The sequence below is a fragment of the Talpa occidentalis genome, unplaced genomic scaffold, assembly GCF_014898055.3.
Source record: "Talpa occidentalis isolate TD23 unplaced genomic scaffold, MPIMG_talOcc4v2.1 talOcc4.8, whole genome shotgun sequence".
Classification (NCBI taxonomy): domain Eukaryota; kingdom Metazoa; phylum Chordata; class Mammalia; order Eulipotyphla; family Talpidae; genus Talpa; species Talpa occidentalis.
The window spans coordinates 50,128,804-50,147,706 of record NW_023605194.1 but is presented as its reverse complement, the minus strand read 5'-3'; the positions used below and the strand labels follow the sequence as shown (position 1 = coordinate 50,147,706).

The window sequence follows — 18,903 nt, the reverse complement described above, 5'->3', positions numbered from 1 at the left end:
TGTGATGTCAGATAAAAAAATCAAGTTCCGTTTCCTTCCCCTTTAATGAAAATAATAGTTGCAATCCTTACAAGAGCATGTAATTTAGAGTGAAACATAAAATCTTTATCAATTAAAAGCATATTGTAAAGCTATACTAATATCAGTACCAGTACAGTTTGTGTTTTTGCTGGTTTCTGTGTCTTATGTTCAGCTGAATGCACGGGAGTTCCCTACTTATCTGCTTCAATTTTTCTCATATTGTGAGAGCAGCGCCAAGCCACCATTGCACTTTCTCTCTCGCTGAAATAGGAATACTTTCAAACTAGAATATGGTAAGACAGAAAAGATGGGGTGAGCACTGTTGAGTAAAAAATATGAAATTATTTCTCCCCATGGAAACGTCCCCAAGGGATGCTCATCTACTGAGTAAGGCTTTAATTGTCTGTGACGCCTTCTTCCACCACCACAGTGGCCTTTCCCCTCTCAATCGCTCACCAAGCTCACCCACTGTCCTTTTCACTCTCTCTGACCCTTTCTAGATGTGTCTTGCCTCCCAAAACATGAAGTACTCTTCTTCTTGAGGCCAGGGTCTGTATTTTAGTTATCTTTTAACTTTCCCTGTCCCTTCCCACTCTTCCATTCACTTGCTATAGGTTGATTGATTCTAATCTTGGGTATATCCTCCTTTTGAATAATGTATTACTAGCCTGAACTTAGCAAAGTGATTATCTAGCAAAATAATGGAGAGACCTGTTTCTTCAGCAGACAAACGGGATAACACTTCATAATGATGATGATAATAATAATACATTATCCCAGGTATTATACCAAGTTTTTTTACAAACATAATTTCACTTCATCTTCCCAATAACCTGATGAGGTAGTTATCATTATCCCTCATTTATGGAGATGCAAGCAAAGGTCAGAAGAAAAACGTAACTTGCTCAAGGAGGAAAGTAGTTTGCAGATAGTGAAGCCAAGGAGCTGACCCAAGATCTTACCACTTCATTATTTATAATGCCTCTGGCTTTTGTCCCCAAATCAAAAGTTTCAAATTAACTTGGGGAATGTCAAAGACCCTGTATATAAGCCTATTGCTAATTGTGAGACCTTAATTTGTGGATTTAAATACACATAAAATTAATCTCTCATGTAATTAACCAAACCCATTTTATAATTTATATTGTGATGATAAGTAATGAAACTTTCCTAATTCATATACATTCAATTTCCAAGGAAGCATTTGTTTCCTGTTGGCAGGGCTGATTTCTCCATTAAGTACCACAAACACAGTGTCTAGATTCCACAAAATGTTCAGGAACCAATGAAAATATTTTTATTTCTTTAAAATAGAAGAAAAAAATGAACTTTCAGGTCAAAGAAAATGTTATAGTATATAACCGTAACATATTTGTCTTTATGTCAAGGGAATCATAAAATATATTTAGTTATTTCTTTTATTTTATGGAGGCACAAAAGACCAGGGCCCCTGCAAGTTCTACTGTCACCTCACCTGTTGGCCGCACAGGTTCAGCATTCTCGGTGTTATTGATACAATTTTTTGACAGCCACACTGCTTGTGACTTCTGGCTCTCCCTGGTCAAGTGTGACAGGTCTGACTAGTTAATTAAAATCATGACATCTGCTCTTTAGCATCCAGAGCACTTACTAGGAGCTGCTGTTAAGTATTAGAAGGATGGTTTCCGTCTCTCACTGTGGGTGATGAGGAAACAGCTGCACTGGGGCATCTAGTTTAGCAGTCAGAGAGGGTTATTTGGCCACAGACCATCTCGCCACAAGAAAACAGTCCGCAGCCAAAGGATGTTACAGAAAGAAAATAAAAAATAGCAGGAAAAAACATCTTAACAGCTTGGTGGGGAGCATTCATAAGTCTAGAGTTCTAAGAACTGTACTTGTCACTACCAATAATAACGACAGTTCTAGGTTGCCGGGGGCCAAGTCCTAGAAGGGAAGACTTTCCCCAGCTTGACTTGGCTTTGTGTCAATTCTTCCCTCTCATGATCTTGAGTTCTTTTTAGGAAGCTCAGATTCCAAATGTCAGCCCAAAATATTTACAAAGCTGGAGGCAGGCCTTGGGTTAAGAGAAGTACTCTAATGAAGTGGCAAGAGCCATTCTGACCAAAGTTGGGCTGGGGACCCCGTGAGACCTGTGGATTTTAACTTCTTTTACCTATGAACTACAGTGACCTTTATTCTCACGTCTGGCCTCCTTTCAGTCTTATAGTTTAAAGAAAGAGGAAGGAAGCAGTCCATTGTTTTTCTAACCTTGAAGTTTCCTGGTGTAGGATGGAAAATTGAGGATGGCAAGTGAAAGCAGCAGGCACCTCTATAGAAGGACATCCGGTGAGGCCAGGCCTGCTCTTGAGGAGCATTTGTTGATGGTGGGGCAGTGGGGGCAGGGAGAAAAACAAGCTGAAGCAAGTTTCTTTAACAAACATATCTGAATACTCACTACAGCCAACCCTGTACTCTGAAATCTCTGATACAATCTGTCCATTCTCTGTCTAAAACCCAGGGAAAGAAAAACTCCTTGGTTTACATAAAGCAGGAAAATGCATCAGAGGAGAGATTTTCTCCAACTCTCGGAGAGATTGTGTTATGCCAAGAAGAGCTGAAAGGGGTAGCCAAAAAAAGTTTTTCTGGGTTTTATTTTTAATGTTCTATTCATCCACTAATTTGGTCAAAAATAGCTCTCAAGTTTGTTCAGCACAATTTGACCTTCATAATTATGCGGGAGATTATGGGGCCCCATTAGAGTTTTCAAAGCGCTTTGTACATAAGGGGCCTTTAAAAATTCTACTATAATAAAAACAAGCTCATAAAAATCCCACACGTCTCACATAGGCCTTTGATAACCCATCACACAATAATGACCTTGAGTAACAGCCTTACTACATTCAAACCAGCAGTTTAGAGGTAGAAGTTTTTATATCTTATTATCTCTGACTAGAGTCACCCTGGACCTCAGAAAAAACACATAGATGCTTTGCCCTTAATTGAGTAAATTGCATGTGCCATCAAAAATAATCTCTTCCTTCTCTGGCCTCCTTCTTCCAGGTAGTGTGTCAGAGTAGAAGCTCTAGATCAGCACTCAGGTGATGAAGACTCGAACCCCACACCAGTAACTGCCTATTTGTGGGATCCATGGTCCTCTATTCTCTTTAGGCCTCAGTTTCTCTTCTGATGAGGGCTGACATAGAATCAGTGCAGTTGTGTTCATGCGTTCTTGAGTTTTTGAGTTGGAGAAAACTGAACATGGAGGTATTGCCCAATGCCTCAAAATCTGAGCAGACCCCTTTATGTTTTATAGGTAGTATTCTGAACTATTTTTTAGTTTAAAAAAAAATTGAAAATCATCAGAGGATTCCTCAGGATTCCTTCATTTTGGATTTACCGTGAGCCTACCCTGAACCTCCCTGAAGTCAAACAATTGTTGGAGGTTAGGGGGAATTTTTAACCCATTAATATCCATTAGTCAATTAATAGAAATTATTTGACCCTATTTAGTAAAAAACTGAATTCTGGAGAAACAATATCGAGTAGGTGAGTCATGATATAGAAATCAAAGGAGAGAAAAATATGGGGAAAAAGATCAGAGGAAACTGAGAAGCCTTGACTGAGGACAGCAGGCCTCAATAGGGCACACAGAGAGGGTGATGGACCCCCAGAGGGGCCATCAGGCAACAGCCAGGGTCAGAAGCTTTTACTGCCGAGTGGCTTTTACACATGCTCACTCCCTCTGTCTTTAGTGGGGGATGATAATAACCCCATTTCTAGCTGCAAGGAACTGAAATTTGGAGTCAGCTAAACAATGAACAAGGATCATCCAGGTAGTCGATTGCAGAGTCAGAATCCCGATACAAAGGAAGGAAAGGGGTGCTAAAATGGCGGGGGGGGGGGCCTGGGAAGCAAAGGCCAAGTTTGGGGGCAATCTTTCCCCTTTTTTTTCCAACTCTATTAGCGAGGCATCTAAGATTTATCAAGCTTCTACTACAGGATGGTGTTGGGAGAAAGGCAAAAAGAATGAGTCACTATCCTTACCTTTAAGAAGGTTATGACTGGTAAGACATGTAGCAGAATCAGTGCTATTCATGCCACATATTCTCCAAATGCATAAGAGTTTCTTACATCTGAGAGTGTCCATGCTTTGACCAGAGACATTGGCACTGCAATAGTATGTGCTGTTTCCAGGTGGGAGCTTGAAAAGCCTGGGTTCAACCCATTACTCTGTTTCCCTGGGCCATGATAACTGGCAACATGCCCAATGGTAGCTGTTCCATCCCCCTGGTGCCAGGGGCAGCCAGTTTGGAATGCAGACACACTGATATGGGTCTGTCACACAGGGAAGAAATAAATCTTATTTAAGCTACGGAGCGTTTGGAGTTATTCATTATCTCAGCATTGCTTGCCCTATGCTGATTAATATAGTCAATATCCACCATAGCAGAAGTATTAAGAAACCAGAGTTTGTCAGTCACCAACTATGTTAGTTAACCTACACTAATTCTTTTCAAGAAATCTAGTAATTCTTTCTTCATTTTGTCTAGCAAAATACATTTCACCTGCCCACTAACCTGACCGATACCCTTCTATTATTTAATTGACTAGCATAAAGGCTAATGAATTCCACTGACATAATTTCTTTCAAAGTTCTTAACTTTGTAGGCTTATGAGCATGGAAAGAATTTCCTGGTATATTTTAAACCAAAATCTTCAACAGCCATAACAAAGTCTGAGAGAGAATCGGGAATGTGAGGAAAGGGAGGTGCAACCACATAAACAGGAAAGGACAATGTAGAAAGCACCTTCATTTTTCTCTTTGCAGAGCGACTGCCAGTTCCTTGACTTACCCCAGCAGTGGTCATAAAATATTTCAACCACTTCTCCATATCAGCCTTCCTTTCTATGATATTCAAAATACTATTGCATGACTCATTACAAATTACAAATTTCTGTTCTGAATTCTTTTTTCCTTCCATTTGAGAAGTTATCCATATCCTTTTCCCTCTCTAAATTCATGAACTTCACTAAGAGTAACAATAAGCTGCCATTTGCAGACTATGAGCCAAGCTCTTTAAATGTCTCTGAATTTCCTCACTGAACCTCTCCACAACCCTGTAAGATAGACATTCTTATTACAGATTTTACAAATGAGGAAAGTGAGGGGCTTTTTAGTGGCCAATAATTTATTCAAGTCCTACAGACAGTAATTGGTGGAACCAGGCAATTTGCTTGTGAACCCACACTTTGCCCCACCTCAACTCTTCAGACCCCCTGAGGAAATACCCTATAAAGTCACTCAAGCATCTTAGGCCTCAATCCCCAACTCAAGTGACTACGTGGCTCAGGGGCACAGGTTCCAATGGGGCACAGATGGCCAGCCAGAGCACAAAGACCACACGCCCCTAAGAACAGACTGTGCGACTGGAGGCAGCCAGCCAAGGCTCATTGACCTGAGGCTCTTCTGCAAGAAGGTCTTAAAATAGCATTTGACAATGTGGAGACAGATATCTGATGTGAAGAACTCTGAAACTCCATGGATACCATGGAAAATGCAGGGAGTCAGGAGATCTGGGTCTAGGCCAGACTCTGTCCTTAAAGCTTTGGTGACTTTAGCTGATAAAAGTAAACAGAACCTCAGCAAGGAGCGCTAACATCGCTGCCAAATACTAAACTTGGCACTTCACATGCATGCTCTCCTTTCATTTACCCTTCCCTAAAACTAAAAAAGTAGGCAGAGTTATTATTTGGCACCTCAGAGACGACCAGTGACAAGTAAGTGGCTTGTTCAAGAATACACAGATGGGAAGCAGCAGAGTGAGGATTTACAGCAGTCATTTCCTTTCTCTGGATCTCAGTTTATGCATCTATACAATTTAAAAGTTTGGGTCTGATGAAGTCAAAGACCTATCTCCTTTCTAACATCCAGACTTTCATTCTGTTGTAAAGTACTATTTACACTGTCACGAACATGTAGGGAAGGTGAGATATTCAACTGACACCACCTTGAATTAGCAAGATACCACTGTACTCCCCTTTACCCAAGAACTGGCCATTATAAGAATTGGCCGGAATGGATCAAATATGGACCAGCACGCCAACTTATTTTGTACAGTTCCTAAATATTATTAGAAAATATCTACCAAATCCACTTTGAGATTAATCCCAACGATAGAGGTAATAACAAGAAAAAGATTAATAATTAAACATATCCCCGTTTTTGTAATTAAACAATGCAACTCTTTCCTCATTCTCATGAGTGGGATTATAACATGGGAAGAGGTTAGGAATTAAGACTAACCTTCATCTTCTCTCCAGTGCTGACTGGCTCTGTGGTCATTCCTCTGGTCCAAGTTCTTAGTGCCTTTATGATTTCAAAACAGCAAACCAGGGCCTTCCCGGTGGTGCAAGGGGTTAGACACAACCTATGAAGCTATCCACAGCCACTACAGCACAAGTTTGATCCCCAGCCAGGGAGCTACCCACATAGCGCAGCAGACCTCTCCTGACTTGCCCGCTGCTCCCCTCAGCAGTGTATTTCAGTCAGACTGCCTGTTCTGTTCCCCATTCTCTCTCTGGTGAATCCTCTCACCCCCAACACCTCTGGCCTGTACCCCAGTTCTTCTATGCAAAAATAAATAAATCTTTAAAAAAAAAAAACAAACAGCAAACCAGCTAAGAATAAACCCACATGTGTGAGCCTGAGTGTTTCCTTGATCCTAAGCATCTAAACCCAGATGTCATCAAATTTCAAGGTGCAGCAGAATTACCTGGGGTGCTTGCTAAAAATCCTAAATCCTCTGAGAATTATACTGGTCTGTGGTGGAACCCTGGATTTGACATTCTTAATCTCCCCTTTCCTCCAAGCATGTCTGAGGCCTCCAAGCCAATCTGGTTTGTATACTTAACATTGAGAAAAGCAGACTGGTCTTTGCCTTTGATTCATTTACCCTCATTATCCTCAAGAGAGATGTGGACTGTCCTTGCCATTTTGGCCAGATACAAGCCATTTAGGTTGATTTAAAGCACCAATTCAATGTGCTTAGTTTGGTTTGCTGAAGACATTTTCATGTTTGTTTTTGTCATGTCCGATTTTTTTAATTGTACACAACTAATGCCTACTAAATGTTTGTTTATGGTGCACAAAATCACTATCTGACTTTTTGTTGTACACTGAATGACAATTTTTTCATTGAATTAGCGCATTCCACTACTTGTTCTGGGTCATTACTCACTGCCTTCATGCCATTTCACATCGTTTCACCCTATTCCCTTGAAAGAGTTCAATTTGAAAGTACCACCCTAAGGCAACCATGTAATTGATCATTCAAAATGGGACACTTGTGAGACTAAAAGGAAGTGCTATTAATAACTTCACTGGGAAAACAGCATCAACCAAGACTATTTGGGAGAAATGGGGAGAGATGGCCCTACTAACTTTCACCGGTTAGAAATCTGAGCACCACATGGCCACCTACTTGCCCAAAACAACAAAGTGACCGCTCCTCACTGTGAAGGTCCACAGTAGTGGGTCAGTCACTACTGTTGTTTTTATGTTTCTATCAGGCTTATAATTGCCTATGCTTATCAATGCTGCAAAGGCAAGGACTGTGTCTCTCTTTTTATCTCCTTCTTTTGCTGGCACAGGTGTTCAGCAAGTGTGCCATGCAACACCAAGATAAGCTAGGAGCAGAATTCAGTGTTCATATGACACTGCAAGGGTTCTCACCTACCCTGGAGATGACTCAAGAGGTAAGGGAAAGAAATCCTTTATACTACAGAGCCAGAAAAGTTGGGTTTGCTTTCTATTTGTGTGACCTCAGGAGAGTCACTTAACATCTCTGATCTTTAGTTCTCTCTGCAATACAGTTGATAATATTAATTTCAATGTTAGGAAGATCAAATGAGATAATATATATATATAATCACCTACAAGAGACTTCTAAGGAAGCATTTGCTAAACAGAGAGAGAGGAACTAGAAAAGGATGTCATTTCTTGCTGTTCTAGTACTTACTACGGCAGCATAACAAATTACCCTGAAAGCAGCAGCATAAATAACCATTTTATGATGCTCACTGATCTGATCTGCCAGGAATGGGTAAAGGACACAGTGGTGGTGATTCTAGGACCTCAGCCGTAAGGACCAAAGGTTTGGGGTGATTCAACTTCTGGAGTTAAAAAGTTATCTGGAGGCATTTTTCACCCAATTCCAGTGGCTGACATTGGTTATCATCCAACAGACCTACAAGTGATGTGGGCTTTCTCACAGCATGGATTTCCTACATAGTAGGTTTAGGGCTCCAAAGGCGAATATCCTAAAAGAAATAAGAGGAAGACACATTGTTTTTTATGATCTCACCTCAGAAGTCACATGGCTTCACTTCCACCATAGTCTAAGGAAGAGATCTTTCTTAGAATTTGGGAACTTAGAACTTCTTGGCCTAAGAAGATAACCCCATTTTCTAACAAGAAAGTCAAGGCCAAGGCCACCAGGTAATAAGAGTGTAAGCGATGAGAGAACTCGATTTGGTCATTTATGGAAAACACAATAATCTGCCTCATATAAGTGACCATGTGATAAAGACAGATACATTTTTTAAAAGAAAAGAAGAAAACACACCTACCATCACATAATTCCAAAGTGCTCTTCAGTTAATCTAGCCAGGGCCCTGCCTTGAATACACTAAGAAATGATTTAGCAAAATACAATTGTGCCCTTACTTTTAGAAAGTGTCAGTGAGAAATCAATCTTTATAAAGCAGCAGTTTTAGAAGATGAGCATTCCTATTTGGTCAGTTGTAGGAGTCTACTTGTATCTTAAACAAAATCTTAACATTCAGGGTTGCTTATAACCTGTCTCTATCTACCAGATGTACTTTATCACCAGCTACATTAAATCACAAGCCATTTCTGCAACAGGCCTGTGTTTTTTGCCATGACACATGTGTTTCAGCTTTTTTTCCTCTCCCTGGAATGTTCTTCCATTCATGTCCTATTAAAACCTATTCATGCTTCCATGCCAAGTTTCAGTATCACCATCTCCCTGAAGACTTTCTTGATGCCCTTCAAAGGTAATCTCTCCTTCAGAACTTTTAGATATCTTTATATATGCTACATGCCACCTCAGGTAAACTCAGTGTCTCCCCAGACACATATTGAAACTGAACTTCATTTTTTCTCTATGTCCTGATCTGTTGCTAAGAAGAAAATAAGATTAAAATGTTTCACCCATTTTGGAAGTAACTGGGTTCTCACCTGGACGGAAAGTGTTGGCATCAAGAGGTGCTGAGGAGCCAAGGTGTTAATGGGGAAGCAGAGATGAGTCAGGTATGATTGCCCCCCAGCTAAATGATCTTCCTTCTCTGTCTCTCAGGATTCCTTCTTCTTTAACTAGTCTGGGTTCTGAGACACACACACACTCACACTCATGCACAGGGCTCAACCACTTCAAAGTATTATGACTCCTCATGAGGGGGTGCTATATTTTTTCAGTCACTTCTAAAAAAATCATGTTTTATCAGAAATGGGGAGGTCCATTTTTATTTTTTTTAAAGATTTATTTATTTATGCATATAAGAACTGGGGTATGGCTAGAGGTGCGGGGGGTAAAGGGATTCACCAGAGACAGAGTGGGGAGCAGAACAGGCAGATTGACTGAAATACACTGCTGAGGGGAGCAGCGGGTGAGTCAGAGAGGTCTGCTGCGCCATGTGGGTCACCTCCCTGGCCGGGGATCGAACTTGTGCTGCAGTGGCTGCGATTAGCTTCATAGGTTGCTTCTTAACCCCTTGCGCCATCAGGGAGGCCCCAGGAAGTCTGTTTTTTTTTTTTTTTTTCAACTTTTTTTTTTTTTAATTAATAAATCTGTTTTTAATATTTGTTTACCGGCTGATATTTTCTCATTTGACAAAAATCTCTCCAATCCTTAAATTTCTTTTCCTTTTCTTCAGACTGCATTCATCTAATTTGCAATGGACAGTTCTATGTACACAAAATTACATTTTAAATTACATTGATTTAGGCTTTATATGTGCTTTTTCTTCCTGGACCCTATGGGTAAGTGGGTAAATCTGAGTAAATCTGAGCAACTAATCTCCTAACTGCACGCTTCATAGGGGAGACTCCTCGCCCTTTATAATTTTAATCTAATCTGTAGAAGAAAAATATCATAAAGCACAAAAGTTCTCTTGCACTATTTCTCTGACTCTCATACCTGAATTATGACTCTCCTTCATATCCCATCATTTGCTATTCATGGCTTTTAAAAGGGACATTTTAATTAATTGTTGTTAAGCACTTCTGTCCAGGCCACAGATTCACTCTATGGAACCAGCACTCCCCAGAATGGGAAAGAACTGGGAGTGTCTCTTGTTATTACACACACCATTAGCTAACCGGTCTCTTCTTCATTCCTGTTGTCTTTCAAAACTCCAGCAACTAACAAATAGTGATAACAATCAATACTTTATCAAAGAACACAATACTATTTTAATATGTTAAATTTCATCAAATTCCACCACTTGGTAGACAGATTGTCCACTCTGTTGAATAATCGAGAGTGGCCCAATCTACTTATTTACCAAATACCTCGGCCAATGTGGACCTCGGCCTAGTTCCACATTAGTCTTTCAAAAGATATCAAAGTGTGGTAAGCAAGTAATGGACATTCAGTTTTATATGATACAATTCATTTCTCAATCACTCATTCAAATAGCTACAATATTTCTTGAGTACCTACTCTATCCAATCAAGGACACTATAATCCAACACTTTTGAGCTTTAAGATTTTAGAGGCCAGAGAAGTTTCAACAATATCAAATGGACTAGGCAATGTTGCCAACTTAATTTTGCTGAGAAAGGTCCAGGCAAAAAGACCAGCGGGTCTCCCAGTGAGAAGGTAGAAAAAAACTGGCTGGTGATACAGGAGTGGCAGGTTAAAGATAAATTCAAATAAATGGACAAGTCCACAAGATGAAATAAGTACAAAAAGTAAAGAACATCCTCTGGTCTTAAAGCAACTGTGTTAAGATTTGAAAATGATAATACATGCACATCTCTAGCCAAGTTACTAAAACTTCAAAGAGGGATAGCACCAAAGTTGCAATAATGAGGCAGACTCTCTGCCCAGTTCTCTCCTTCCCACCAGATTCCAAGACATTGCTTTACCTGAAGGTTTCACCCCTGCCTGGGTTTGAAGCTAACCATCTCACAGAAGGGAAGATCTTGCAGAATAATCCAGAGCCCACCCAAGGCAGTTCTAACCCTAGATTTGGTTACTGGACTTTCTTTGTGACCCTCCCAGCCTAATTTCAGCCTCTCTTATCTTATGATTACTGATGCCTACTAGTGGGTCCTTTCCTAGAAGTCCAAAAGTCTCCAGACAGATGTTATACCCTTAGATCTCAGTCCCTATGCTTTGGCTGTGATACCTATAGCTTGTCATTGAGCTCCCTGCTCAATGAAACTTTATCCATTACTTTTTCCTTCTCCCACCAGCTGGGAAAGCTCTACTAGGCTTTCTCTGATTTCTGGCTAGCCATTCTCTCTACCTGGACCTACAAGTATTGCCTGTTACCAGACTTTGCTGATGCCACATTCCACCCACCTAAGAAGACTGGTTCCAAGGAAGCTTGCAATTCCAGAAATGTTGCGCAACATTTTGTGTGCATATACATGTGTTTTTCTTGGGAGAGAATCCTTAGCATTTCCCCGCTTCTAAGGGTTCCATGACTCTGAAAGGCAAAAATCAAAACCACTGCTCCAGGGTCATTTTCCTGACTGAGAAATCTAAACTGTATATTCCAAAATGGGTGTTTATTCTTATTTTATAATGAAACCAGGCTTTCGTGAAGGAAAGTATTTATCAAGGATCCTCTGTGTCTAAAGAAACCTGGATTTAAGTCTATTTTTACTATTTCTTTTTCAATCAACTCTGGTGTAAGCCCCACCTCCCATCAAGCTACTTTTACATTCCCCTCTCCTGGCCTTGTTACCCATGCTATCTCTATTTTTAAACCAGACAATACAGTGTCTGGCACATCATAAGCACTCAACAAAAATGTCAAGTGTTTGTATCATTTCTCAATCAAGTAGGACCCTTAACTTTAGGAAAGTGAAAATTTATGTTTGATGGCTTTTTGCCCTAGAAAACATTATCAATTTAATTACTAGGCAAGTCACTTTTCTCAAGGAAAGGTAGATGTCTCCAGATAAGTCCTTAGTTTCTATAAGCCTAAAAGAGCTGTAGGCCAAGAGCAAAGTACAGACTGGCCCCAGAGATGATACACCAACCCTGTGGCAGAGGGTGTGAAGAAGTAAGAAGTGGCCGACACTTTCCAAGTAAAATTATGAGGTTGTATGTAGAGTGTGTGGGGGCACCTTCCTCACCTTTGGAGTCTTCCTTCATCCTTCTCTGTGGATTCTTTTCCCTCTGTCTCTCACACACTCTAATGATTAATTGCTGAAGCATGAGGTGGTAAATGAGGAGCTGACGGAAGTAAAGTATGAGAACTCATTAATACACTCCAAGAGAACTGCAACATCCAGGCTGAGGTTTCCTCAGATCATTAAGCTGACCTAATAGCCTACAGGACTGATGAAGAGCTTCCCACTGCCACACTTTCCAGAATGCTGAGTATCCCAGGTCTGGGATTTGATCCCTGGAGTATCTCAACTTCAGCCCTGGAGACTGACTCCATTCGGTAGGTTTCCACTGTGTAACTCTACCCCAGTAGCTCTGGCCTCTCACTGGAGAGCCTCAGCAACTTCAGACAATGTAAGACCTCAGACCTTAATCCTCCTCTGCAAAGACCTTTTACCTATGACAAGTCAAAATGTGTGTGTGTTAATGTTATAGCTCAGTAGAAGGAACTCCTCTCACAATTTGATTTTTTCTGACCTTTTAGCTCAATTTATTTTGAATTATATCTTGGAGATCCAAATCTGCAAGCTATCTGTTCCACTCTTACTTTGAATTAAATTTGTTAATTTATTCTTTACAGAGATAATAAAATTGATAGGTTATAGAGTTCATCCAGCTAGTTCTCATTTGCAATATCTCAATCACAACTTGGAAATCTAAAATCTAAAGTATATATAATATGTGTGTGTGTGTGTGTGTGTATGTATGTATGTATATATATATACACATAAAGATATTATCCACATGGAAATTCTAATCCCGTGACACAGTAACACATCTAACTTAGTTTTTTTTTAACTTGGTAACAACAGTGCTAGTTAATCTTTGCCATTTTTCAAAATGGATCCTGTCCTTATTTTAATGCAATCAAGTAAATCTAATTTAAATAGCAAGGCCTTTTGGAAAACAGAGACTCACCTCTCAATGCAAAGAACAAATATTTGCATTACCTATTTATATTAAAATATGCAGAAATTTCCCAAGCATTCAGCCAACTTATAAATTTTAATAACTTCTTTGAATTGTTAACATTTTTTTTAACACACTGCATTATTTCAGCTTTGTGAAGGGCTCAATAACAATCTTTCTGGTCAGGAAAAAGGAAAGGACATTAGAATAAAGAATGCAGAATAAATAAAAACAAAACAGTACAGCCCGTACATCCACTCATACAAAGACAACTTTCATGGTGAGCTATAAGCAATTATAATAACACAATGTCCTTCATGTTGATTTCAGTAGTGAAAAGAATTTCTCTAGTTATTGAAGACTTTCCTGGCCAAGTTTCAGAAAAAAATCTGATTCTATCCCAATCTGACTTCTGTGCAATGCAAGTCATGCACATTTTAAACGCGGATATATAATGCTACCATTCTTCTACAAACTGTTAACAGCTGTAGAAACTATTATAGCCAGCTTCAAAACATGTCTGTGTAGTCAGTGCTCCCCAGACACTTAGCAATCCCAAAGCTATTCCTGGACTCACTTGGATTGCAGTGCGAACACAAAGTTTTGATTTATGTTGGTAATGAAACAACAAACTTCTGATCTTTCCTCTAAATGGCCATTCAGATTACATGAACAGCATGTGCTTCAGGGGAAAGTAGAGGGCAGAATTTACAGAAACAAAAAGGAAGCAAGAAAATAAATGAAGAGGCCACCCACACTTACCTTTAGGAAAACCCACAATTGTTGATATAAAGCAGTGTATTGGAGTTACATCTTGTGGCTACAAAAGGCACTTGTGCTTGGAGAGAAAGAAATAGCAGCAGAGGCTTTGGATGAGGAGGTGACCTAAGGAGATCATGTACCGTAAGCAGGGACATGTACAAAGCCGGTGTTGGACATTAACACACCCGAAGTGTCACCCTGGCCATGAGCAAAGATACACAAAGACCATGAGATGCACATTTTAACTGAAAGTTCCACTTCACTGAATCATGACCAAAATCCCCTGAAACTGACAAACTCATGCAAGGGAATTTTTCAGTTGTGGCAATCCAGCAAAATGATTTTGGAGATCTTCCTTAAGCTATGGGGTTCCCTTATACCACATTTGCCAGCTGTTACTCAAATATATGCAGGTGCTTCCCAAAAATGTTTGTTTCAAACTAACCATGACAGGTTACCACCCAATCCTGCATCTAAGTTGTTCATAAAAAAGGAAATATTGATATATAAGAAAAACTCAGATCACATCCACTCCTGATGATTAGTGCTGTAACATGAAGAACTCTCCAAAGGATATTCCACTGCTTCTGTTTTCTAACTGAGAGACCTAGAAGGTGGTGTTTGTACCTTCTAAAGATAAGCCATCTTCCTACTTCCCTCCCTGCCAGTTAAGGTAAAGAAGAGAAGCCTTAATATTCATTCACTTCCTCACCATTGAGAATGCTGTCACATCAAGTATAGGAGTGGACACATGAGTAAAAGGTCCAGTCTCTGTCCTAAAGGAGTTTCATAGCTAGTTGGGTAAGAAAACATGGATATGAAAAAGAAGTAGAAAACTGAGTAGACTCTAAAGTGTTGAGGGATATAAGAAAGGAGTAATCTAACCAAGATAGATTTGAAAATCTGCATAACTGTGGGCAACTTAAAGATATCTATATAGAAATATGTAGATAAAAAACTTGGGGGAAAAGAGGTGTCAGGATAGTTGCAACATCTATACTTTGTTTTTGTACCAGTTAGTATGTATTAAACTACAAGTAATGGAAAATCCAACCCCAGTCACTTAAGCAATAAGATCATTAAGTTATTTCACATAACCAGAAAATTAAAAATAGGTCACTCTAGTCTAGATCTCGTGACACAGTATCTTTTGATCTTGCTGTTCCTCTGATCTCTAACATGAACGTTTTTCCCCATTATTCTACCCCATGTTGTCAAGAGGGATGACATCACATTTACATTCTTGATAGGAAGAAGCAAGAAGGGGAGGCCCTAGTAAGTTCTGTTCTTATATTTTGGCCCTTTTGTCAAAAAAAAGCTTCCCCAGAAATCCTACAAGATTTATTGGCCAGAACTGCATCATACAGCTACCACTAATGGCAAGGAAAGGTGAAAATACGCATACATGGTAATGAGTCTACAATAATAAACTTGAATAATGATTCAGTCCCAGCAGTCAGTACAATGCTGGCAGAAGTCAAGTTTCATTAGCAAGGAAGAAAGCACAAAGAGGGTGAAAATGGCAGCTGAGTAGTCAAAGAAAAGATTTTCAGAATTCCCTTGTTTTTATTTTCTATTTTATTTTCTTGATGAAAAACTTAAGATCTTTTTTTTACTGTGACAGGAAGGCAGAAATACAACTTCAATTTTTCATGCAGAGCCCGTCTGTTCTGTTTCCAAAGGTGACATGGCATAAAACCAATCACCTTTTCTCTTACAGTGCCATAGAATCATTTTATTAAATGAGATAGGAAGTATGTCATTCTAACATAAAGTATTTGTAACATACAGTGTCAACTGCCCACCCTACAATAATTTGCCCCAGTTCTCTGTTCATTGAACCCAAAAGTCCTGATCACCCTCTATGACCATGTGCTCACTGAAGTTCCCACTTCAAATGTCTAAGGAGTGATTTTTAATCAATCTAATGCAATCTAATCTAATCATAGGTATTCTACTTCCCAAATCAGTAACTGGTTTAGGAATGAGCATGTAACATAATTCTGGCTAATGATTTTTGAGGGGACATCTATGAAGGACCCTCTAGGAAAAGAGACAAACTGAGCAACTGTCCTTTTTTTGCACCTCTCAGAAAAATTTGAGAATATGATACCTAGAACATCACCAGTCATCCTGCAACCTTGCGGGTTAAAACTAGGAAAAGGTCAACATGTTGAGAACAGTGCAACAGAAACTGGGGTCTTTGTATCATTGTTTAACCACTGGATTAACTTTGAAGGTGCCCTACCTCTAGACTTAGTACATGAGATAATAAATCCTTTCTTACTCAAAAGACTTGTATTTAGTTTGTTTTCTGTGAGTTCAAAGTATCTTCCCTGGCATGGTAAATCCCTACTAGCATATATTCCCCAGTCTCTAACTTTTTATTAATAAGCTTATTTCACCATCACCAGCAGCAAACTCTTACCAGTTCCCAGTTAACTACAAGACACTGTGCAACTCTTTGAAAAACTCAAGCTGCTTTATCATCATATTCCTGCTCTCACCTCAGTCTGAGCAAAACCAGGTCTTCTAAAGTCCACATGGTCAGAAATCCAACCTCAGTTGTCATAGAAGATGGTTTTGAGGCTCCTCAGGTTCACCACTTAAAAACTGTTTCCCCTCAACCACCCACAATCCTCCTACAGAGAGGTGCCGTGTTCAATTAAGAGGGACCACAGACACTGCTCCTATAGTCACGGGCAAGGTGGTGTCAAATGCTTTAAGGACAAGAGATAGGAAAATCATGGAATAGTTTAACAGAGAAAGGAGATTTGTCTATTAAAAAATGACTATAATTTTGGGTTCTTGTTCGCTTAAACTAAGATAAATTATGTTCTGTGTAAAAATTATGTACTGAAATGAAAAAGGTGTAAACACACAATACATATCCAAATATAGATGTATATTTGTATATACATCCAAATATGTATATACTTTGGAAAATAATATCTGGTTCTATTAAATGATTTAACATAATTTATCTTTTTATAGAAAATATTTAAAATTTAGTTAAATGTCTAAAATGTCAACTGACACACAAAATTTTTATTTCCTGAAACAAAGTATCATGTACATGCTGGTTATATATAAAAAAAACTTACAAAAGAAAAGTTCATGTCATTCCTAATACCCAGGTCTCCCGAACTAAAATATCTCTTCTGTTTTTTGTTGTTCCAAGTTTATAATGTCTACAGGACCTTAACAGGACTTAGCATCAGAAGTACTTAGGATCAGACTTCCAATAAAATGGTGCAAACTACTATCCATATCTTTATATCGTAGTATTCCATATACTTTTAAAACTTGTGATTTCATATATTTACATTTCAACGTTATTTTTTAGACCAAAAGATTTTGAGACCAACTAAGATGGTCAGTTACTTAGAATCATGCAGACCAGGAAGGGACAGGTCACCAACGTTGTTAATTTGGCCCAAACTCTTGGTGCCTACTTTTGAGGTAGGCAATTTGGGCAAGTATAGATTTATCCTGAAGACACTGCTATTGCTTGAAACATATGGAGAATTTGTTTGTCATTTCCTTCAGCGCCTTAATCAAACTGTTCATAATGTCTTCAATAATGATAAATTTCTATCATTTAAAAGTTTCTTTTGTTTGGGAATGAGTGGGAAGGGTTTAAGGGAAATGATGAAGAAACTGAAGTAGCCAACAATCTTTGGAAGGATAATTCTGTGAACAAGACTGGTTAGTGAATTAGGTTAGTGCTGCTTTGCATTCATCTTATTCACTGAAAAGAACAATTTTCAAGTGGGAAATGATAGAGCAGCTATCATTAAGAGGGCACTGAAGTTTAAGACAGATATTTGAGAATAACTGTTCACTTAAAAGAAATATATCACACAAAAAAATTTCAAAAATATTTCAAATGTAATCAGAGAGCTATAATCAGTAACATTTAAGAAATCAAATACTGGACCTCCCTGGGGGTGCAGGCGGTTGAGCACCGCGCTGTGAAGCTGTCTGTAGCCTCTGCAACTTGGGTTCAATCCCAGCCGGCCAGCAAGAATCCCACATCGGCAAAGCAGACCTCTCCTGCCTCGCCCGCTGCTCCCCTCAGCAGCGTATTTCATCAGTCTGCCTGTTCTGTTCCCCACTCTGTCTCTGGTGAATCCTCTCACCCTCCTACACATCTGGCCTGTACCCCAGTTCTTGTATAAAAACAAACAAATCTTAAAAAAAAAAAAAAAGGAAAGAAATCAAAGACTTCAGAATGCCTGGTTCTGCTAAGGCTGATGTGTCAGCGGGGAGTATGATGATAAACTGAGGCAAGATCAAAGGCCCTGATTTCAAAGAGAGGTACAGAATAAGAAAGAAAAGAGTAGATTTCAGAAACCCTGATGTCTCTAGAAAAATTCTTAAGATTCAAACGTCATAAAACTGAGTACAACAAGGAAATCAAGACAGTAACTTGGGTTACATCCTGATGTTTCTTAGAACACGTAAAATATAAAGCAATGATCACTAAAAGGAAACTGCATTCCGAAAGCAACCAAAAGAATTCACAAAGTCACAACAAATTTACCTTTAATATACAATTAGATTAGGAACACCACAAAGTCAGCTAATCTTTTCATGAAGTATCTGGGATATCCTTGAAGGCAAGGTGGGAAAATGCAATGAGGTTCTAGTAACAACGAGGAGGCCACAAGAGTTGGGTGGTATAATACTCATTGCAAATTAATGGGCAGATGTTACCTATTATGTGATACAAGTCTCCCATTGACACATCTACACCAATGACTTGGGCTAGAGATAGCAAAAACATGTTTCTCAAACCCACATT

At 39.2% G+C, this 18,903-nt stretch overlaps 1 protein-coding gene across 11 annotated transcripts in view; it reads right to left on the bottom strand.

Annotated features, from left to right (window-relative positions):
- The window catches only part of LOC129144958 (uncharacterized), a 125,289-nt gene that overhangs the window by 88,006 nt on the left and 18,380 nt on the right, over positions 1–18,903 (bottom strand). The window contains exons 3-5 of one of the 11 annotated variants that reach the window (XR_008549837.1): positions 12,392–12,491; positions 11,610–11,736; positions 7,937–8,319 (exon numbers count right to left, since the gene is read on the bottom strand). The exons of 6 other annotated variants lie outside the window; for them this stretch is intronic. Coding sequence is in view for 3 of the 5 variants with exons in the window: in XM_054690085.1 (XP_054546060.1) it covers positions 11,610–11,759; positions 12,392–12,491 (250 nt within the window). In the remaining 2 variants the exon portion in view is untranslated. Of the gene's footprint in view, positions 1–1,495; positions 1,905–7,936; positions 8,320–11,609; positions 11,760–12,391; positions 12,492–18,903 lie in introns of those variants that run through there. 4 more of the 11 variants (XM_054690085.1, XM_054690087.1, XR_008549835.1 and 1 more) reach the window with 4 other exon arrangements.